This window comes from Anarrhichthys ocellatus, unplaced genomic scaffold (assembly GCF_004355925.1).
Source record: "Anarrhichthys ocellatus isolate YVR2014 unplaced genomic scaffold, GSC_Weel_1.0 scaffold40, whole genome shotgun sequence".
Taxonomy (NCBI): domain Eukaryota; kingdom Metazoa; phylum Chordata; class Actinopteri; order Perciformes; family Anarhichadidae; genus Anarrhichthys; species Anarrhichthys ocellatus.
Genome location: NW_022280070.1, coordinates 1551255 through 1574962, shown reverse-complemented (window position 1 = coordinate 1574962; position 23708 = coordinate 1551255). Strand labels below are relative to the sequence as shown.

Below are 23708 nucleotides of genomic sequence, written 5' to 3'. Positions count from 1 at the left end.
TGTACTTTAAGTACAGAAAGTAAAAGTACCTGTGCAGTAAAATGTTCCCTGTCAGTGTTTTACTATTATATCTGATGTTTCAGGATATATATTGCTGCATTAACGTGTATGCTGCATGTTTTGAACTCCGTTGGTTAGTTTAATCTACAGCAATGCATCACATTCTATAAGATCATCATCGAATTAATGTCAGTAAAGCACATTATGTACCTCTGAGATGTAGTGTATAGTGTTTATAGTGGCGGGCACCTCAAGTTTCTAATCCTCACACCATTCTGTCACTCATCCCTCCAGACACAATCCATTTTTCCGTGGTGGACTTGGCCAATGTGTTTTTCTCCATACCTGTGCACAGAGACAGTCAATTTTGGTTTGCCTTCTCATAAAGGAAGAGGCTCTACCTGGACCTGGTGTCCCCAGGGATATTCAGAAAGCCCTGGTGTATTTAACAGCACCTCGAGAGACAATCTGGCTGATTTACACTGACCAAATGGTTCTACCTTGTTACAATATGTTGATGATATCATGATTTGCAGCCCCACAGAAGAAGCATGCCAATTAGATACAGTTGTCCTACTTACATTTTTGGCTGCAATTGGTTGAATGCTGAATGCTGCCTTTAATGACATAAAGAACGCATTACTGTTAGCTCCGACACTTGGACTCCCTAAACTTGACACACTGTTCACACAATACGTTGACCAAAATGACGGTTACATGATATCCGTTTTGACTCAGGAACCTGGGGGGAAACAAAGACCTGTTCTCTACTAAACTAGACCCTGTTGCAGCTGGCCTTCCTCTTCGTCTCCGTGCTGTTGCACGTGACATTGGGGGGTATGGTGAGCTCACACTAATGGTTCCTTATGCTGTTTCACACATTAGATCAGCTTAATACATTGGATTTGCCTAACATTACTGTGAAACAATGTACTATCCTTAATCCTGCCATTCTTTTCCCTACTCCAGCAGATGCAGAGCCGCTGTGTTGATTTTTCTTGGACAGGTCTGCACAATAAGACCTGACCTCACAGACACTACCCTGCCAAATGCTGCTTTAGAACTGTTTGTGGTTGCTTCGGCATCCTGCTCGCCGGACACGGGAGAAGGGTTGGTTGGGTTTGCTGTAGTCTCATCATATGACATTCATCTGGTTCTTACGGAAGCCTGTAAGCTCGTTGCCGACAAAATAGTTTCCATTTACACAGACACTCAATAAGCCCTTGGCGTCCTGCGGAAAAACAGAGGCTTTCTGACATCATCTGGCGAGCCCATTTCTCACCACCGTCTCGTGCCTGACTTGCTAGAAGCCATACTGCTCCATAAAATCGGTTATGTTATGAAATGTGATTGCTCATACTAACACTTCTAATCCCATTTCGACAGGGAATGCTGCAGCTAAGCAAGCAGCTGTTTCAGGTTATTACTTTCAGCTCACAACACATATGCTAGGTGTGCCTACAGAAATATCCCTTACTTATGACGTTTAAGTATTGCAGACATTGGCTACCCCTGCAGAGCGAAAGTGTTGGGCCTCAACGGGTGCAGTTTACAAAAATGATGTATGGATGGGCCCAGACAATTGCCACGTGTTGTCTTCTATTGTTATGCTAAGTTAGCTCACAGAAGAGATAACTTGGCAAAAGGAGGAACATGTAATTTTATTGCAAAGGGATTCACATTTTGTACAGTTTTTAGTAACGTCCCTGTAAAAGACAGCCAAAATCCCAGTCTGCTAACAGAGTGATAAAACATGATAGGAGATTAAATCTACATACTTTGGTAACTGTTCCATGCAGTTTATAATCCCTTTTTTCAACTGGTCATCAAAATCTTGATGTATCATCAAAGCAAATAAGAACACCACTTAAATACTACTAGTATAAATATTTTACAACATTTTACACCTCTTTTATACGATATCAAATTCTCATGAAACAATGACAACGTGATAAGCGGAGCCTCTACATTATATGATATGGATATCACTATATTCAAATTAGTTGTTAACTGACAAAAAATAACTGCAACAACAAATATTGAATTGTGCTGTGATGAGATCTGAATCCGGATTGAAATGGTTCATACAGTTGGTTTGAGTCAAGGTGGGTTTTGAGTTGGTGGGCAACAGTGCATTCCAGTATTTTAGACAGAAAAGGGAGATTGGAGATGGGTCTGTAGTTGTTGTGGATGTCAGGGTCAAGGCCAGGTTTTTTGAGGATGGGTGTGACTGAGGCCAGTTTGAGGGTGAGAGGAACGGAGCCAGTAGACAGGGAAGAGTTGATGACGGAGAGGAGGTGCCATTGCAATACCATTTGCAAGTGAGGTGGACAGTGATGACAAAAAGGGCCCACAAAATCCTTCAAAACTCAGCAAGTGCGGGAATGTGTATGTTCCAAGAGAGGGAAAGTGTCCAAAATTGTTTGGTAAATTGTCTGTTGATTGTATAACTGTTGAAAATGCACAAGACTGTCACATATAATGTCTAAAGATATAATGTTAAGCCCCATAGAGTGGCCATGGGTTGTAAAGAGCGCTCAATCAGGAGTCACTCTGATTGGGAGGAGCTTTAGCTTTGGCACTGGTGGAATGTAGACTGAGTTTGGCATCTTGTTGCGGCTGCATAGTGAGGGGGTGCTCAGGCTTCACCTGGGAGATTGTCGACCAGGTGAAAAGTAATTCCCAGACCCAGGGGTAGCTGACAGGACAGGAGCGAAGTGCCTTGTTTGTATCCCAGTCTTTCATGTACTTTTGAATGAATTGCAAGATCTCTTTTGGCTAAAAGAAGAAAATGTTATTAAGTTCCCTCTAGGTCTGCCCTACATGCTTGAAATCTTTCTCCACACTCTTACGCAGCTGGTGCCCTTTTTTCAGAGTCCACCACTGTTTGATGACATGGATTAAGTGTGTCCAAGGATTTCAGCAGCCAAGCCATTTGCACTAAAACCAAAATGCAACAATCATAAGACTGTAAACATTATAGTCTTGCAGTAAATCTAAAACTGCATTTATTACTACAGATTTTCAAGCTGGAGTCTGGGGGGGGGGGGTTATTTTGATTTGAATGGGAGTCCTTTGTGAGACATTTTTGGGGGTTTACATTGTAGTGCCTTGTGTTAATCAATTACTAATGACAGTTATATAACTGACCACCAGAGCTTTTGCATTTGCAACAACTTTTTTTTAATCAGCGGATCTTAGCTTGTGTCCTCTGCTGGGGGGCTGCATCACTACATAAAAACAGAATCAATAAGATGATCAGAAAGGCTGGCTCAGTGATTGGCCTTACCCCAGACTCACTTGAGGTCACTGTAGAAAAGAGAGCAAAGGCCGGTTGTGTATTTTGAAGGCCATCCTTTACACTGTGTTTTAAATGGACTCAGAAGCTCATTCAGTGAACGACTGATGCGTCAGTGTTCTACTGAATGACTCAGAAAGTATTTTGTTCCAGCAGCGGTCAGATTTTTTAATCAACACTTCAAATGTGCTTTTTAGATGGAACTTTCCGCTGTTAATCATGTCTCAAATGTTTTTTTATGGTATTATTTATTCGTTGTACTGTGTTTTCTGTTTGTGTACAATTTGTGTACAATGTCCATTGTTTGTTGTCTCTATGAGTTGATTTGGTGGCAAATGAGTTTCCCTACTGGGGATTAATAAAGCTTTCTAATCTAAGACTTGGTTGGGCCTTGTGTTTGAGGAAACTTCTGCCTTTCATACTTCTGCCTTTTATAGTCTGAACAGTGATCTTTCTCATCCAGAGAAATATTGTACAAGCAGTAGATGACCAAATTCATGAACAGCGCGAGTTGAGAGGAAATATGAAGTTAAAGCGTACAAATCTTTATCAGGAAATGTTATTTGCATGTAGTTAGTGGCTGAAGTGGAATTCAAAAGCTTTTCTCCACACATCTTAGCTTCCATGATTTAATGTCTTTGAGGCATTAAGTGTCCCAAAACCTGCCAAGGTTTATCATTAAAATGCAGTATTTCTTTACAAACCACACATTTGGCTGGAACACCATATAATCCAGTCATTTATTAGCATAGTTTTGCACAGACGTCTCTATTTTACACTTTATATAGCAAATGCATAAACAACCAATTGAATGCTAAAGATTAATTTCTCCATATTTTTATTTCTATATTCAATGCAGCTGTGATGCTTCTCCTGCTTGTAGTGCTGCAAGGCATCCCACAGTTTCTGAGTTGACCAAACATGCAAACATCTGGATGATGCTTTCACAGACTCTTTGAAAGAACCAGGGAAGCCTTGAAAAAGTACTGGAGCAGTACTTGTCCTCTTTCCCTGTCCTGAAATTCATAATGGTAGCATGCATCCATATAGGGTTAGTACATCCGAACAATTAGGCCAATAATGGGACGCAATGTTTGTTTATTTTTTAGAGAAAATAGCCTGCTGCCACAAGTTGCCATCCTCATCGCTCATGGGATTCCAGTTATATCAGCAGTGACCTCGTTGTACATCCAGCTGCAGCACTCTGCTCATTCCCACTGGCTCAGCTCTCCAGGGAAGCACATTTTTCATTTTCATTTTTGTCGCCTATTCTCCAGACAATTTGACTGTAAACTCGTGAATGACGACAGGGACAAAGCGGAAAACACTTGATTTAATAAGTTGGTGTATTATCAAGGATAATTCCGTTTTTAAAATCAGTGGCTAACAGACATTGTATTTGTAATGCACAGGGGTGGAAGTAGCAAATTACATTAACTCTTGTCACTGTAACAATGTACTTTTTAAATATTACTTATATTAATATGTTAGGTTTACTTGGAGACCTCCTTTTTACTATTATTTAAATTTATATTTATGTAATTTTCACAAGTAATGTTACTTTTACGAGAGTAAAGTATTGTAGTACTCTTTCCGTTCCTGGTAATGCATACATGTAATTTAAAGCCTCACAGACTCAGATGTTCTGTCATCGCAAGCTGAAGTTCATCCGTCACCGAATACACTGCCAAAGTGCCAAACATAATGACACGACGAACATGAGCTGAAGTGACATCTCTTCGGTCTCCTGTGTTGTTCCTGCCTGTGACACAACATCAGCCCGTGTTTAACTCTCCCGATAGGAGTGCGGAGACCCTGCTCCCCACCAATCAGAATCAAACGCTGCAGATCTCATACTGACAACAAGAAGAGGACAATACTCAACATCTCAAGAGTGAGAAGCCTTTTTGTTCTTGGCCGTGGAGCACAAACAACAGATGCAGAAACATGATTCAATATGCAATTCTGATTTATTTTTTTAGGAAAATAGTTTTTTTCACATGCAAATATTTTCATCAAATAATATGAAAAAAATATTTGCCAAGGGATACCAGAATGGCACTCAAAGAAATGTACATTTTATAAAAAGGCATAGAAAACACACAAATACACAAATGCATGTATGAATCAGAGTTTGGACTGGTAATACCACTGGTTTTATTGCCACATCCCACATGGGTGACCATTAAAAAAAACATGTAGGGAAACACTAGTCTTTCTTCTGAACACATTATTTTTTACATAGACAGACAGATGCTGAGGGTGGACATTGTGGTATCCCTGATAAATAGACCCACAAAAGACTTGTGATACAACCACTGTGTGACGGGCTTTCACTTATAATTCATTCAGCTGCCAGGTATGAGGGGTAATTAAATGGCTGTCAGTTCCAACATGTGTCTTTAAAGGTACTCAAATGCGTATCGTCAATGTCAAAGTGAAACATATCTAAAAATTTCGATAATTTTATGTTGTGTTATTTTTTTATTTTTTGCTACCTTGCAAAAGAAAAAGTTTAACTCCTGCACACTCTCAGTAGCAATATGCTTCAGCTTAAAAAGCCTTTAAAAAACTTTCATAAAGAATGAACATTTCCAAAATATACCAACAGGGACATACTGCTGCAGAGCGGTCAAACCACATATTGGCATACAAATCAGAAAGGGCACCTTTAACCTTAGTTTGCCCTGTGTTTGATTTTAGTGTTTTTAGTGACATGTTGGAGACACATGGTTTTCAAAGGACAGCGAGAATATGCAGAGGGGAATAAACCCTCATATAAGTAGCTGTAAAAGCCTTTTCTGTTCAGTGAGTATACTTTTTTCTTTCTCCCTTATTCTCTTACTTTATGTTAAGTCACATAACCTGGAATAGTTTTGGAGATGTGAGGCCAAGCTGCCAGTCATGCACACTCTGAGCATATCGCCTCATGACACCTCCTCAAAATGCCCCTTCCTCACTCTCTAGGTGCTCCCTCCTTTGACAGGGAGTCGCCCTCTAGTGACTCCAGCTGGCTCTCACTGCAAACCATCACCAGCTGCTTGTCATCCATTGTACTTCAGTTTGTGTCCTTCTCTACAACAAAACACAATAAATACTTTAGTTGAGAAACTTTGTTTGAATTTAATGAGGACTGATTGGCCTCCAGGGGAGGACAGTGTCACTGATTGGGAAACTCTGAGTAAATCACCCGTGGCTTATTGGGAGGGAGTGGCGTCAGTGTCAATCGCTGCTCTGGGGAGCAGCTGACTGAAGTACTTCTTGTGATGTATGACTGTCTGCTGCAGGCTGGCTTGTTGAACAGACACATGGAGCCAAGTGGTGAACAGACCAATCAGAAAGACCCTTTCTACTCAAGCACTCTGTTGTATCATTCCCTGTGTTTGTGTGAAGGAAGCCACGTCACAAAGTCCAGCCTCACAGCTTCACATGAGTGATGGTCCAGTAAGTTCACTATTTGCTGGGAAAGACTCAGATCTTTCTGACGACATTTATGAAATTAAGAATATAATGTCCTGTTTTTCAGATTTGCTCCCCCTCAAAATTTCGTCATGCTGCTTGTTCGGAAAGCCACTGTGGGGAAAGCTTGGAATGGTTTGAATAGTTTGGCACTTCATATCCTTTTGTTTGTGTCCATGCACATGGCTGATCTGCAGTTCTCAGAACAATTTTGGAAAAGGAGTAACACTTTAAAAAAAAGACATAGCCCAGAGGTTTGCTACATACTTTAGATACTGACACTGTAACGTACAGGGAATAGTCTGGCTTTTTTTCATTACATCAATAAGTCACTGTAGCCGACATATTACAAAAATATACTATGTCATATTTCACATTTTCTTTTACAATTGAAAGGCAATTTAAAACACAATAACCATACATATCCATACACCAAATTAATTATTAAAAAAAGCTTTCTTTTTCTTTATTTTACAAAAAAAGTTCTTTGAAAAAAAGTCTAATTGTGTTTTCATACAAAACACTGGCTCAAACATAAAAATCGACTCCATTTTGGAGTTTTCCATTTTAAATCCTGTTCCGAAAAGCAAAACACTTACTGTAATACAAAAAAACAAGTTACTTTTACAAAAGGGTTGATCTCACGTGGGCATTTTTTCCACAATTGGAGTAGCATGGCAACAAACAACCAGGCTTCAGGGCAGCCTCGCATAAAATCTTGGCACTGACACTTGCATCACACAAACAGTGTTTGGTCTCACGATATTATAGTAATGGCTTTAAACCTTTTCCATTACAACGTGGTGATATTGCAGCCTTGTACATCTAACACTGAACTCGTAGCGCTGAGAAGACTTAACTGTCACAAGGCTTGTGAATAGAAAAGGAACAATAAAGCTGGTTAAGTTGTTGCTGGATGCAGGAAGCATTTGCATCTGGTATATACTACCCAATAAAGAATCCCCATTACCTAAGAAGATACCACCAGGGGGCAGTCAACTACAAGGCAGATGAGACAGCAGTGGAGTGCTGAGCAACCTTGTTCAATAGCCATTAAGAGCCAGAGCAAGAAACTGAGAAGTTTAAGAGTAAGGTATAAAAACTAGATTGCTTATGCACCTTGTTAAAAAGAACACATTTTTTCTCAGGAAATTTCAGATGTACACAGGATAAAATAGCCACCTGCTGTACTCATCAGTTTCTCAGCTGGTGTAGCACAGTTATCAAAAAACAACAAAAATACAGGAAACTACAAACACACTGTCAAATGCCAAGTCACAGCAACATAACACTGGAAACTCTACACTGGAGAGAAAGCAGACAGATAACATGACAGGAAGGTGATGTTCTCACTGCATTATAAAGTCACTGCTTTAGGCGCTGCCACTGAATTAGGTTTCATTTTGTTGCATGTACATTATTATGGTGTTCCTTGATGACGCCATTACAGTATGAAGTCATAGCTTTAGCTTGCCAGAACATACTGATGTCATGGCATCCCTTTGCCGTTGAATCGTGATGATACTTCATTTTGATGTCCGAAGAATTGGGATGCCAATGTATTAATAGAGATGGTGTCTTTGCAGAGGAGCGGCCAGAAAATTAGTTAAGCCAAATCTGGGATCGATCTGATTTGCAACGGAACTCATTATCATTCAGTAATTTTCCAAAGTTCAAATCCCCAAGAAAGGATGAACGTGAAGACAACAGAGGTCAGTAATCTGCTTCAGGACTTGAGGAGAACGAGACATGTAAACGACAGACTGTAGCCTACAGCTTGTGTTGGTGTGATGTTTCAAGTCAAACAGTGAAAGCCCAGACAAAATAAATTGTCAGCTGCAATATCACGTCTGTTTTTACACACCGTAGTACACAAACACATCTTCTCCAGCTTGCAGGATTCTTTTAAGGCATAGTGGTGTTTAAATATCCAAGGAAGATTGCAACAACTCGTCAGCCAGTCTGTAATATATACATGGTTTCAATACATGTCACTGTTTCTGGGGTTAAATCCATACAGAGGGCTTACCCTCTCCTGATTTGCTGCTGCTGCTGTTGCTGCTACTGCCTCCTCCACTGCTGCCTCCTTTACCGTGTTTGAATCTATGCTTGCGCTCTTTCTGTGGCTGAGGCTGTGGCTGAGGTTGGGCCTGGATAATGTTACTTTGGGGCTTGTCGTCCTGGTTGTCCCCAAGCTGCTCCTCTGCCCGGTGCTGCTGACTGTAGGCCTGGATGGCCGCCTCCAGTTGCTCATGAGCCTGCTGGATCATGTCTTTGTTCAAAGCTACACGGGCCTCCCCTCCAGTGGGAAAGTTATCCTCATTGCTTCCAAATTGCTGATGCTCCTCTTGGGCAATGTTTGCCCGGTTCTGCTTGCAAGCCATCTTAGCGTTGCTAAGGTCCGTGTACGGCATCTGCTCTGGCTTTACCACAATGTTGTAACCAGGTGGAGCTGATGGGGTGTTCCATGAGAAGGGGTAACCGACGTAGTCTGCAGCCCCGTCTCCACCCACCCCTCCCTCAGACCCTGCCTCAGGCCCTGTCCCCCCTACTGATCCTTCCACACCTCCATTGGTGCCCAGCAATCCCAACTGGTACTCATCCTCCTGAGGTGGGCAGCGCCGACGGCGAATAATGTCACAAATGGTACCGATCCCCAGATGGAGCATCTCCCAAACGTTGAGCGTGAGGCAAAGGACCGTGACACCATACATGATGCGCAGGAAGATGGTCTTCTCTGTAGGCCGCGACACAAAGCAGTCAACGCTGTGGGGACAAGGTTTCCTCGAGCACATAAACACGGGCGTCACACGAAAACCATACAGTAAATACTGGCCTGCAAGGAAGCCTGCTTCTAGCAGTGTACGAATCACCAGTTGCAAAACATAGACCCTCATCAGCCCCTCATCTCTTATACGTTTGCGCCCATCATGCCGGATTTTGGGTTTGGGTGCGGGTTGCAGTGGATCCCGCGGCCTTTTCGGGGGCTCGATTTCTGGCACCTCATAGATCATGGGATCATCCTCTTGGTCCTCCTCAGTTTCCTCAATGCCCCGGTGCTGCCGTGCTCCAAAGCATATTTTCCTGGGCTTCCTGTGCGTGTAGCCTCCTCCTCCTGTTCTAATTGCAGCAGAGCCAGTTCCTCCTTTGGCTTCATCTATTCGTGCGATCTTGTTCACAGCATAGCCCATGTACATAAGAGAAGGCATCGCCACTAAAATGATCTGGAAGACCCAAAAGCGAACGTGAGATAGAGGGGCAAAGGCATCGTAACAGACATTCTCACAGCCCGGCTGGCCCGAGTTGCAGACAAACTTGCTCTGTTCGTCGTAGTAGATGGACTCTCCCCCAACCGCAGTGAGCACGATGCGGAAGACGATGAGCACGGTGAGCCACAGCTTCCCCACGAAGGTGGAGTGGTTGTGGATCTCCTCCAGCAGCCGCGTGAGGAAGCTCCAGCTCATGGTGTCGCTGGACAGTGGGGCAGACAGTGTCCCTCTCTCACCTGTTCACAGACTCTGGAGAAAGTAAAGGAGGAGGAAAGGGGAAGACAAGCGGGAGATAAAATAAGACAGTATGAGTTCACAATAAATGCAAATTTCATAACTTGATCAAAGCAAGTAGTACAGCAATTTCTAGACCTTTATTCCTTTCGGAAGTAGCATTAGTTCTTCAAATTCAGTAACACAATGAACAAAGGGGTGACATAATAATTGCCTGAATTAAAATGAGTGTTCCTCTCTGTGCTCAGCCAATCAATATATGCTTAATTTGATATGTTGCTTTTTGTAGCACACATGCACACACACTGAATTTGGAGCTCAGTGCCACAGTGAGGTTGCTGTCAAGTTCGGGCTTTTTAGGGAATTAGAAGACCAAACGGAGAAAAGAGGATACCGGTATTAAAAAATATCATCAAGCAGCACTGAGAAGGAGGCGAAATAATCCAAATAGGGTATTTGCTATCGCCAAATACACAGTCACTTTATTTAACAGCTATCTCTTTTTGAAGAATAAATCCTCTTAGTGAGCCTTCTGTGTGAGGTGCAGTTTTCAGGATTGTATTAAATTGACTGGTTTGTTCTGGTTGGGAGGTAAATAGAATTGTGCTGCACTTATGTGCGTGTGTGTGTGTATGTGTGTGTGTGTGTGTGTGTGTGTGTGTGTGTGTGTGTGTGTGTGTGTGTGTGTGTGCATCTGAGCACAGATTAGGAAGAGGTACATGTTGCCTATGTAGGTTAGGTCTGGGCTCCAGGCAGTCCATCCAAACCAGCAGAATCAGCAGGTGGCTTGGGCTCAAACCGTTGGAGCAGGGAGTCAGATAGCAGACCCACATTAGCTCAGGCAGTGGAGCTGAACCCAAACACTGCTTTCCCTCAGGGCGGCTTTGGGGGATAAATATGACACCTCCACTGAACTTTCCCCTTTATGAAGCTGCAATAGCGCATGGCTTATTGTCAGCTAGACTGAGAGGAAAATCCAACCATGAATACGAGCTTAGTTTGGGGTTTAAAGGGCTTCCAGGGACGATATCCTTACCAAGCAGGTTGAGAGCTTATTGGGAGCGAGCTGCAGCTGCAGCGAGAGGGAAAATGTAGCTGGAGGAAGCGAGCAGGAGCTCCCAGCCCTCTGCTTTGTGTCTCCAGTAGGAGCAGAGAGCGCGGGAATGTTTGTGGAAGGCTTGCGATGAAACATGTGTCATATTGATCACTTTGACCATATAAGGACATGCCTGGGACAAAGGAGGAAGATGTCAGGAATCCTTTGTGTGTACATGCACACTCCAGTACGCTTATTACCCACATACAGTAAGTGGCCATAACTGTGCACAATCAGAGTAGGCGGTGGAGTCCTTGTGAGAGTGGCAACTGTGAGCGTCTGTGACCGACATGTACGAGTAAGCAGCAAATGGCCAGAGCGGAGGGAGAGGCTGCTACAAGCACACAGAGTCACAGCAGTGTCCTTCCATAGTAGCGCTCTGTCTGACTTTTCCAGCATTACATCATTGCATTTCTTTACATAACTCTTATTGTGCTGCAATGTTGTTCTTTAGATAATCATAACCAGATTCAGTCATAAACAGTTGCCAGAAAAGGTTAACTGCTTTGATTTAATATAATGGTAACATGTATACTGCTGCTTATTGTTTTAGGGCATTTTTTTCATTATTAGTGAATGATTGTTTCTGCTGTATTTGTCTTTTCAGTGTTGTACTTTCAAATAATATATATATATATATATATATATATATATATATATATATACACACACACATATATATATATACATATATATGTATATATGTATATGTATATACATATATATATAAAACTTATTTTTGTCAGATTTCTGCATTCGTCAGAGGTTTTTTTTCGATGTGCACGCCGTCTACTCTTGCTGTATTCAAATTAAGGGCAACAATTATTTCATAAAAGGTTTTCCTGTTAACTCTGTCTATATGTTCCAGCTCCTGATGTTTACACTGAGTGAAATGGTCAAACCCAGGTTTTCATGTTTTTGTGGCTGCACATATGGATCAAATGGAAATATTTCAGATGTCTTTCGTATTATTTTATATCATTAAATCATCATTGTATTTATTTCCAGACATATTTGGTATTTTAGAATTTTTTGGATCTCTGTTAGATAATGTTGCTTGAGTGAAATCTGCCAAATAGTTTTCAGAAGACTCATATTTGGGTGTGATGTAACAGGAACTTTATTTAATACACTTCTGTAGCTAGAGACCTAGCCAAAAAACGTTGCACATTCACAAGATACAGAGGAACTGCTGTGTGTGTGGCCTTTGATGAAGCCTTTACTTTGTAGAATTTGTTTGCGCACCAGGAACTGTCACGCTCCCTTCTGACCAGGAGAGACGCTCCAGCCCAGGACCGCGGATGCCTGCGCCACAGCTTAATACTCCTGCTACCATAGCCACATATAACCTGGCATTTGCTTTCTCATCCAATTTATGTCTGCGGGAGCTAGTGGGGCAGTTAGGGGTAAGAAGCTGACTCTGTGCATTAAGTTACTGCCGTGAGTCAGCCTCCCGAATAGCACCGCACAGACGCAGCAGGCAGGCTTTCAGTCTGTTATTCTGATACAAACAAAGAACAGCAAATTGGTGGAAATCATGTCACACCTGAAAACATCAAAAAAGCACACCAGACTTTCTATAGCTAGAGAAGAAAACAAGGAAAACCCCCTTCAGTGTAATCCCACTGTGATTTTATATAACTTTGACAAGGAAGGACATTCAGGATCAATGGCTCAATAGCCGTCAGCCCTATAGGTCCTGAATGTGTAATCATGGGTCATCAAACTATCAGTCTCTCTGATATATTTGAGCCCATGACACCGCTCATAGCCCTTCCAGAACAGTACAAGGTCAAAGGTCAACAAGATCAGTTGCTAAGGGGTGAACTCTCCAAATTACAAGCTCACGTCCTGATTCAATGAGACAGTTACACATACAGTTAACGTCACTGGAAGGGTCCCCTCATTCACTGGCATCAATCCCTCAGGACTCACAGAGACTCACATCCAGATATATTACATAGACAGACTCCCAGAAGGGCAGACACCCACACGTACAACAGCCTCGAAAAGCACGCAGGGTAGAGCCACAATGTCCCTGTACACAAATGTACCGTGGGTATGATGAGCTGAGGTGCTCTTCTTGCACAGTACTGACTCATCACATGGACACGTTGCTTCAACTAGAGGGCCCAGGGCTTGGGAGGGACACCAGGGGAATGAGCCCACCACGGGACAGACCTCGACCCGTGCAGGAGACTAGTACATGTGAAAAAGTGTTGTAATTGTGTAACAGGGAGATGCGTGCATCATTGAGGGGAGTCCTGTTTTGCAACATATAGAGGTACATAACAGGTGTTCCAGGTCCTGGTTCCTGTTACAGTTACTGCCCTTTGACTTGACAAAACCTAACTTTTAGGCACCAGTGGTGAATTTTAACATTTACATGACATTTAATTTAGCTAGATGCTCATCAAATGTGCAATAAAAATGCAGGGTGGGTGTGTTAAAAATGCTTGTGTGCAGTGAAGAAGGATAATACCAGTTAAATATTATAATTATAACAAAAGATAAGAATTCTAAATATTATGGATTTATGTAATGTAAAAGTAGTGTAAAGCCACGGGCGGTTTAGATAATGAACGTACTGTAAATGGTAGAGAAAAAGCTCTAATGAGTATACGTAAGGATATTAGATTTATTTGCTTCAGGATGAACTTTAATCAAGTCAAGCATACTAACATGTACATGTGCATCTAAAACATAGTAAATTGCAAAACAAACTATTATAGTACATAATATCAATATTGTGCGCTTGTTTCATGTAAAGTAATTATTCAATTTATTGAATTAATTCCTAGTTATTTTTCCTATTACTTTGTCAGCTAATCTCACGCATTACTCTTTCATAGACAGCCGCTATCCATCAGCACACATGTACTTTCCCCCCATGAATGTCTGTATGAATGTCAGTACAGGCTTCACCATCATGCTAATTCCCAGTTAGATCTCTGAGTGTTTTTAAAGTGATCGTAAAAGATCATAAAGCATATCCAGGAAAAGAAACTGTCAGCGCTTCTTCAGCTGCGATTGATTTAGCTGTGATCCTGCTGATCTGCTGCCGTTAAAACATTCCTCAAATTGACTTTTCATATGATTATGATCTGCTTTATAGTGTCTGTCTGCAAGGTTTAATGACAAACATAATTTAAAAAAGATTGTCTCCATCAGCATGATGTCAAAAAGCATCCTCTGACATATGTTAGGTAATAAAAATCAATTAACTACACTATTCTATGGAGTGCTTGAAGTAATTAACAGATTATCATGTTCTTATTATACAGGTTTTTGTCACTAGATTTATGAAGTGAAAATGTATATATTTGTAACCCTGTTACACCCTGTCTTATATTCCCTTCCATAAAAACAGAGAACTGGAATGATGTTTGCTATGTCATGAATTGTATTATTTGTGTCTGTTTACAAGTGTCACAATGCAGTTAGTGTCTAAGGTCCACATGGTGCTTATGCTCTAAGTCTATCTTCTGACTCTCTCGGTATAGCATCTCAAACAATGGCATGAATGTTGCACAAGGCAAGCTTGAGTTATAAAATCTATTCGTATTAAAATATTATCATCAGGATAATTAAGTTAACACTAGACAGCAACAATTACATTGTTCTTCAACGGTATTACCAGGATACAAATGAAATGGTATTCTGACCAATGTGCTAAATTAAGAGATGCCAATCGCTCACGTATATTTTTTCTTCTGAAACAGTGGAAAAATATAAAATTTCAATCAAGAAAAGGTAAACATTTATTTTGCATATATTTGGGGCTTAAAAGTCAGAGTCGGTAAACCCAGATAGTTTGAGGCTTATTTTTCCACTCCAAAAGAAAAACTCAAACCTCCAAACGTAGTGTGTGAGGAAGTCACATTTTTTTCATTTTATATTAACAGAAATCCTCAACAATTTAATCAGCAAAGATCCAGACCGAAGCTATTCCTAAACTGGTGGCAGCAGAGTTTGAAGCTGCCGGCACCACCGACAGTAACGCGCTGCTGTGTGTGCCGAGGTTTAAATGCTGGCTTCGAAAAGCTTAATCACATAAAAAAGAAGAACCTTTGTTCTAGAAAATGCACATGTCGCTAATAATTAATTGGGATGAGATCAGAATTCTGACACAATGATGGTTATTGACTAAGAGCCATATTTAGTCAATAGTTTGTGAGTCTCTTTTTAACCATAACAAATAAAAAATAAATTGAAAAAATGAATAGATTCTCATATCAGGGCAAACCGAAGGCAACGATAAATACACAGATGATTTTAGTGTCTATAATCTCATTAATTAGAGTCAGTCACCAGAAACGCAAATGCTTCCTTTAAACAAAAAACACAACAAAAGCTTGAGAGAGCGATGAGACAGATGTCTGAGACCTCTGAGCGTGTTCTGTTAGGGTCGATGTTCCTCCTACTGTCCTTATTTGAGGGTCATTGCCACAGTGCCCTCTCGCTCTGTTCTGCCCGCGGCATCCTCAGGCTTCACTGATGCCCCTCCGAGCCGCCACCTTGTCCCACACAGACAGCACACACCAATCTAATCTGCTCACACAGGAGCTGGCCAGACATCTGTCCATGGTAACCCCCTGGATCGTCATATGTGGGTTAAATCGTGGCGCTGTGTTGTGACGCTAAGAGATCCGATATAAAACCAACCAACTTATATCACAAAAAGGTCTCCAGCCTTAGGCATGTGATATCACAATGTGAGTGGAGATAAACTCTATAACAGCGGCGTGTGGAAGACCGACTGACAGCAAATGCTCAGCTTAAAAAGAACAAGGTTTTTATTATATTGCGGTTCCCCTTTTCCTACACTGAAGGCTGGATAAGCTCCATTGTTAGGCACTCAGAGATATTCAAATCACCCCAAAGAAATCCCGCATTGCTAAAAATGGACTTCTTATCAACTTTTCTGGTTCTCTGTTTTTTTTTCTTTCTTTCTGGAGAGCAACTTTGTTCAAAAAAAACGTTCTTGAAGTGATTAAAAACAGGCATGCCGAGAGTGACTTTGCATTAAGTCGAGTTCACCCACACAGAAGGTTATCAGAGCTGTTAATCACATCCATTCCATACGCTAATCTCGACCAGATTGTGTGGCGTATGTATTTGTGCAGACACACACACACACACACACAAACACAGACATGAAACTTACTTGCAGAGCGATCAATGCACGCGACCATGACACACAAATAAATAATAAAGTCCAAAGGTTTAAGTAGACAGTAAACCCCAATTCAGGGCTCTGGCTCATAAAACGTGTAGTGGAAGATGTAAAGGAATTCAAATCAAAAAACCTCACTAGTGAGGGATAAAAATAGAAACTGCTGAACATTGTGGTCAAAAGTGAGCCTCGGCCTGCGAGAATCTTGAGATGAGGAAGTCTTTGCTGAGCTGGATGAATGAGCTCTTCTTCTTCTAAGGAGGGAGGTGGGTTTGGAGGGAAGATTTCTCTCTCAGTGTTCATGGGAAACAAACAGTTCCCTCATTAACAGTGTCCGAAGGGGAGAAACGCAACGGTAAACTGGTTCCATATGTTCCAGGAAGAATCTCTGAGGTAGGAGCAGCCTCTCCGTGTGCATCTGTGCATTCTCTTCAGCTTCATGCAGATACAGTTTATAAATGTAAATTGTCTTTATAGTGGTATTAAGTTCATCAAAAGAGTACCAACAAGTTCAGGACGTCAGTGCGCTGTCGCCAGACCTTGTAAATATTCATCCTTTGGTTTAGAGGTCTGGTGGAGCTGATCTGTTACAAATGAAAGATTACTTCTTTCGACTTCATTCAAAGTAATTTTCAAATGATTAAATGCAAAAACAGAGCAGATACAGACAAACAAACAAGCAGCAAGCAAAGTGACGAAGCAACATACTCACTCTACTCCTTCTCTCCCAGATACCAGGTACTGTGTCCTTTGTCTCTCAACCTGAGGCCCCTCATCTCTGTCCCCTCGTCTCACCTAGCCTCCTTTACACACCCATTAACCTCGGACTGACATCAAACAGACCTGACCTAAAATCAACAACCGCATCCAGACAACAAAAAAACTCAAAACAAAACACCCGGCTCTGTGGCCGTCCTCTCATGGAGAGCCTCAGTGTGTGTGCTTAACCAAGTGTGAGCTCTTCCTGAAAGAGAGAGGAATGAGGGAGGCAGAGCATCTTGCCTCTCTCCCCGTGGTACTCAAAATGGTCCTCACTTACCCCCTCATCCCCTTCCAAACTGGGTCATGGTTGGGGGTGGGGATGGGTTTGTGTTTGTATGTGTGGTGATGATGGAGATGAGGAGGTGGTGGGGTTTTAATACCCCTTGGAGGGGTGAAGGGAAAGGAAAGTCTGACTGACAGACAGTGATAGGGTGGAAGAGGAAGTACGTGGTTTTGGAGGTAAAAGATACTCAACTCATCGACGTTGTGAGACCTCTGGCCACTGAGCACAACAGGACTAGGCTTTTAGGAAAGGGTAAGGCAATTAGAGGCTTTATGTTTCACTAACACTGTTATAGTGCATCTTATCTATATGCATCCTTTTAAGTCCAGTAGATCCTAATTAAATAACTTGAAGATTGCATTTTCTCTACATAGAAAAAACATTTTGAGCTTTTTATAAAAAGGGAAAAAAAGAAAATATTGAAAATATTGATTTAAGATATAAAAGCTAATATATGAATATTGAAGTAAACAACATGGGAAATGTTTGTACAACAAAGTTTTAGTTGAAACAAACAGAAGATTTTCAGTATCCATCAAACAGAAAGATGGAGCTGTTACTACAGCCACTAATGCAAATAAAGATAAAGCTTTGCAACATTTTTATCCTCTGCAACCCTTTACAATAAGAATATATATATTTCTGAATTTATTTCTCACTAGCTCCATTGATTCTTATTGTAAAGGGTTGCAATGAATATACATTATATATAAACATATAATCAAATCTAACTAGTGTTGACATTTTTCCAATGAAAGCAGCTTGCAGCACTAGCTCCAAAATCTATCGATTTAGGCCTATCTCCCAAGCCACTCCCCCAAAAGAGTCATAATGAGTGTAAATTATATTACGATAGCTATTGTTAGTACTCACAGCTGTTGAACTAGCAGTTTGTGAGAGACTCAGGTGACCCACTATGAGTGCACCAGGAGGGTATGCGCAAGTAGACAGGTAGGGAGGACGACAAGGGGCTTATTACAGTCCTGCGACAGCCACAGATACCTGTTTTGTCTCGTTATTTTTATTTTTGTTGTCAGAGCGTGATTTGCCGTCGGGGTGTTATGACAGTTTCTAACGTAAAACAAAAAATGTAGTTGAAGAAGATTACCAACCCTAGCTTTACTTTTCAGTATTTTCCCCATAAATCTAGTGGCCACGAGTTTCATACCAAGTCCAATGTGTCAAAGCACAACAAATAATTGATGCCCAACATGCTGTTTGTTATGAATGCCAGTAGATTTTGGGGTACTAAGAAGGCCAGTGAGCTGCCAACTAGAAAAGAAACTAACGACTAGTTGACACAGAAAGTTTTTGCAAAAGGACACTTTGAACTCTTTGAGATAAAAGTTGGGAAACGTCAAAATAATCAGCTGACCCTGGCCCTTCTAAATGTTTGATGTCAATACTGCTTGCAGATATATGGCCACTTGGCCATAATCCTCCCCATCAATTTCAGCCGCATACCCTCCTCTCCGTCACTCTGCTCCCTCCCTAAAGCCCCTCTCACAGAGACATAATCATGCAACGCTACGAACAATAAAAGTTGTTCGTTTGATATTGTCCAAATCCACTCACCAGCGGTGGTTGCTCAAATTAGTACTGCACGCTATCTCAGCCTCTTTTCTTATCTCTTTCCTCTGAGTCGACCAATTGCTATCACCAAATTTCACATATATCATGTGCTGAGAAATCAGAGGGTTTAAATCCTCTTTAAATTCACATCATGTCACTCAAAGTCCACAGCTTTCGTTAAGTCTTTTTTTCTTTAATGTACAGCTATTGCAGTTTTTCCATTTTGTTTTGATGAATGTGAAATTGAATAAGTGGTGAAATGTATTTTTTTTCCTCTTGGTAATACCCTTGAATAATTTGACATCCACATCTCCTTTAGATGTGAGGCATGGGGCATTTCTTCAGTCGTACAGATTTATATAGAAAACTGCACGCGATGTGATGATGATTTTGCTGCACATATGGCTATAACATGCGTGCTAAAGAAGAATAAAGGCGGCTATTCATACTAAAGGCCTCTTCCTATTTGGCTATGAGTGCTTTGACAACAAAGTAAAAAAGTCCCCAGCTCATTTCTGGCCTGGGTACCCCGTGTTCAAGCTCTACCTTATGAATAACACACACTAAATTGCTATGCAAGCCTTTTGTTTTTTTAATCTGTGTGTGTTTGTTTATGCCACAATCGAGGTCATCTTTGCAGACTCAGCCAGCACAAGAGTGGAGATTATTTATTACTTTCATTTTTTGCTGACATAAAGTGGAACAACTCCCTGTTTCTGTCACTACGTTAGCCTTTCCCAAGGGGGTTTAGCTCAGTGGTAGAGCGTTTGACTGCAGATCAAGAGGTCCACACTTCAACTCTGGGTGCCCCCTTTATAAGGGAAAAATGAATAATAACATTATATAATACTTGGGCCAGAAGAAATTCTGTTCGTGGTTCCACCCATGACCTGTGAAATTCAAACATTAATGGAAAGTAGGTGCTTATCTTGTAGTATATTCAAATTGAATGAAGTATTAAAACTAAATGCATTGAATGTTTTGAGTGTGTGGTTGATGTATGGTATCCTTCAACAATGCAATGTTCAAAGGAAATAGAAGAGCAGCTCACAACTATAGAAAAATAAAATAAAGAATGTGGACGGTGGTGAAACAGCTCCAGAAAAATATTGATTAAAAAAAGTATTGAATCTTAAAAAAGACATTTAGTTTTTTGTGTTTGCAAAGTAACTGGCAAAGTTGTTGCATAATATTGTATTCCTTCCAGTTAGCAGTAGTAGTGATTAAGTATGTGTATTTTTCTTATATAGCTAAATTACTCTGACAGTTAACAGTTGTAGCCCATACTGTACATAGTGTTAATATTAAATGATACAGCTGAGCATTATTGCTAATAGTTCGGATTAGCTGTTAACAACAACTACTTTATATAAACAATAATGCTGTTGCTTCTCCCTCTGTCATAGCAGTTTGCAGTAACTCTTAAGACACATTCCAGAGCAGTGCCGACTCATACTCGTGATCTCTTTTGTCTTCAGTGCAGCACTAGAAAGAGCTAATATTAGATGTCTCTAAATTGTGGTTGGTGTACACATGAGATGATCTGTTGGCTTCTTCACAGAGACAATATGTATTAGACCAGAGTTAACAATGCGGTGCAAATCGGTTGAGTCGGAGCGGCACTGTAATATAAACTCTGTATCTTTCATAACAATGCATTTCTGAGCGGATCTCTTTGAAATATTCCCAACCAGTAGAGATCAGGTTGTGTAGCCTGGTGGCCACTGAAGAGTTCCCAGATTCAAAGTTAAAAAAAAAAGAAAGTGAAGTGATATGTTATTTGGATCAAGTTCCGAGTTCTATATGATCTTATTTAGGCTCTTTCTGATTTGTGTCAATGGCTCATAATATTTAGCACTAACTCGTGGTACCGGCCCTCTGTGCATAAGTCTGGGCTTCTGCTCCTCATGTATGCACTTGTACTACATCCAACAATATTCAAATGATTGCATACATGCATGTGTCATTTGATTACACACAGAATTCATACATACATAATATACATGCAGTCTGACAGCATGAGGATCATGTCAGATTATGTTGCAAAGAAACCTTTCATTTCTCGTATCACTCCACAGCGTAAGAGCCAGAGTTGTTGTGCTTGACGTTTGAACTAAAGTATAAACACTCCTCCTATGTTCTGCCTGAAATATCTAATATTCTGAGTGCATATAAGCAGCTTTCAAAATGATGTATGTAGCAGCAAGTCATTAAACAGACTGCTCATAGATGGATTGAGGAGATTGTTGTTTCTTAACTCCCATAATCCTTCAGCCCGTCTGCATAAGCCAAACTAATTTGGCTCATTTGACAGTGTATCGTCCATGTAAACATCAAAGCATTTTTAAGAAGAGGTTTGAGTGACACATTCGTCAGACGTCTTGTCATTTTTATTTTTTTTTTCACATTACAGTTTCACTCAAGCCATAACAGCAATTTCGCTATTTCCGAGTTGTAGACGGACGGGTTGCTATTAATGTGCGTTGAGCCTGACACAGCAGTGTCATCATGAAATGGGGATTTCATGGAAAAGTTTTACTTCCTTGGAAGAAGAGCATCTTTAAAGACGTCAACACAGTCCTCATCAATACGTGAAGTGAAGTTTACCACCAGAAATTTGAATTTGAATGAAAACTTCCTGATGGTAAACCTTCGGAGGACTGACTTAACTCCAACCAATAAAACAACCACAATTTTAAAACACCTGCGATCAAGTTCACATAAACCACTCGGTGTTGTGTCCCACACCAACATCCCGTTTCAACAGTACTGATCCACCACTGTCACTGACTGAACCAGTAGCTCTAGTGGAGCTCTGCTCCAAATTACTGGTGACTGAGAGCGTTGTTCTCAGCTCAGCCGTGGTACACAGAATGTTACTTCCTTATTAAAAGCCTACGAAAAGACCATAAAAGTCACAGAAAGAATCTCAGCCTGATAAATATGTTGATAATAATAAGCTGTTGAGCTATTAACCTTAAGGACGGGGATTGTACAGGCTAGTTTCGTGCTGGGCTGGGACTAGCAGCAGACTGAAAGTACTGAACTAAAGATAGTCAGAATCAGTGCTGATTCTGACTATCTGACCGAACTTGTTTATGAAATTACATCAACAACAAGTTAGGTGGAGCCTCCTGTTCTCTTTGTTTAACTATGTAGATGTGGATTTAGTTCAGGATAAGTAGCGGGAAGATGTGTTTCAAGATGTTATATGTCTGTTGCTTATAAAGCCAAAGAAAGACACATATCATGTGGGCCCACTGCCCAGCATGAAGAGAGAAACCAGGGAGCAAGAGACTGTCTTGGCGTTTGGGTCGGGTGAGCAGCATCCAGTGGAATTAATGTTTGGACGCCATTTTGCCAAATGACATCCCACTGGTATAAGCCATTGACCAAACATTTGACAGCAGATCAGGAGGTCTCCTGTTCAACTTTGGCTGCCTCTCTTGATTACACAGTGATAGTATAGATTTTTTATGTCCCTGAATCCAAAACCAAAGTGTGATCAGACTCAGTGAGAAAGCACTGTTGGTCAATAAGTTCTTTCACCGACCAAACACATCAACTTGTATTTGTTTGAAGTTGAAGGATTGAGGCTAAGAGCTTATAATGTTCCTTAATCTCCAGTCAGGCATAAATAGCAATTTGACAATCAGACGGTATAGCTCACTGGTAGAACATTTGATTATTGATCAAAACGGTCTTTGGATCAAGACTCTTGATCACCCACTACAGATCCCTGTCCTTCCTTAAAAATGGTAAAGAGGGTTGGCGTGGAGGGGGTTAAATATAGGCTATACTTGGTTAAAATAAGCAGTAACATCCGCTATAGGTCAGATATCACAAATATTGTCCAACTAACAGTCAAGATACACATAATTAAATACTTCAGAGAGAATAGGAGGGAATTACACATTTTTATATTGTTCAAGGTATAGATATTTAAGACAAAATCAACACCTGATAAGAGTCTGATTGAGGAGGAATAGCACAATGGTTCCCAGTTCGATGCTGTGATCCCATATATAACCTCTAGGTGTCAACGTGGTGTGGAAGCACTGGAATAGCTATCGTGGTCAAACACATTTCACAAGCAGAATATACATGAGCCACAATAAATGCATCGAGACAAGTCAACAGGGTAATCTGTCAGGCAACATTAATGTGAAACGGTTTACTATTTTAAATCATCTTCTGTTAAATTGCAGGAGTATCCTCACAAGCTGTTGCCTCAGTACAAAATGACTTCATTGAATCAATATAGATGCAAGATGCTCACGGCAAGTAAAACAGCATGTATCTGATCATTTTGTTTAGTACTGGTGTAATCACTGCTGCTGATTAGTGCTGGAGCCAGAGGGGGGGGTTATTAGTTTAATTACCTGAAGTGGAATGTGTGTTGTGTCATGGAATGGAAACCCGTAGACTTTCAAAACGCACTGGTACATATATAGTTTCCCAACAGTGGCTGCGATGTTACTTATATTTAGGACGAAAAATTACTTAAATATAAATAAATAAATCCAAAATAAATGTATAAATACAAAAATAAATATATA

General features: G+C 40.8%; 1 protein-coding gene across 4 annotated transcripts in view; it reads right to left on the bottom strand.

Moving 5' to 3' along the window:
* Positions 1–5365: 5365 nt before the first annotated feature.
* Positions 5366–23708, bottom strand: part of gjc1 (gap junction protein gamma 1) — a 41281-nt gene continuing 22938 nt past the window's right edge. For 2 of the 4 annotated variants that reach the window (XM_031867737.1, XM_031867739.1), the window contains one exon: positions 5366–10275. In XM_031867737.1, coding sequence (XP_031723597.1) covers positions 8764–10221 — 1458 coding nt within the window. In that variant the 5' untranslated portion in view covers positions 10222–10275 and the 3' untranslated portion in view covers positions 5366–8763. Of the gene's footprint in view, positions 10276–16523; positions 23668–23708 lie in introns of those variants that run through there. The other 2 variants (XM_031867738.1, XM_031867740.1) reach the window with 2 other exon arrangements.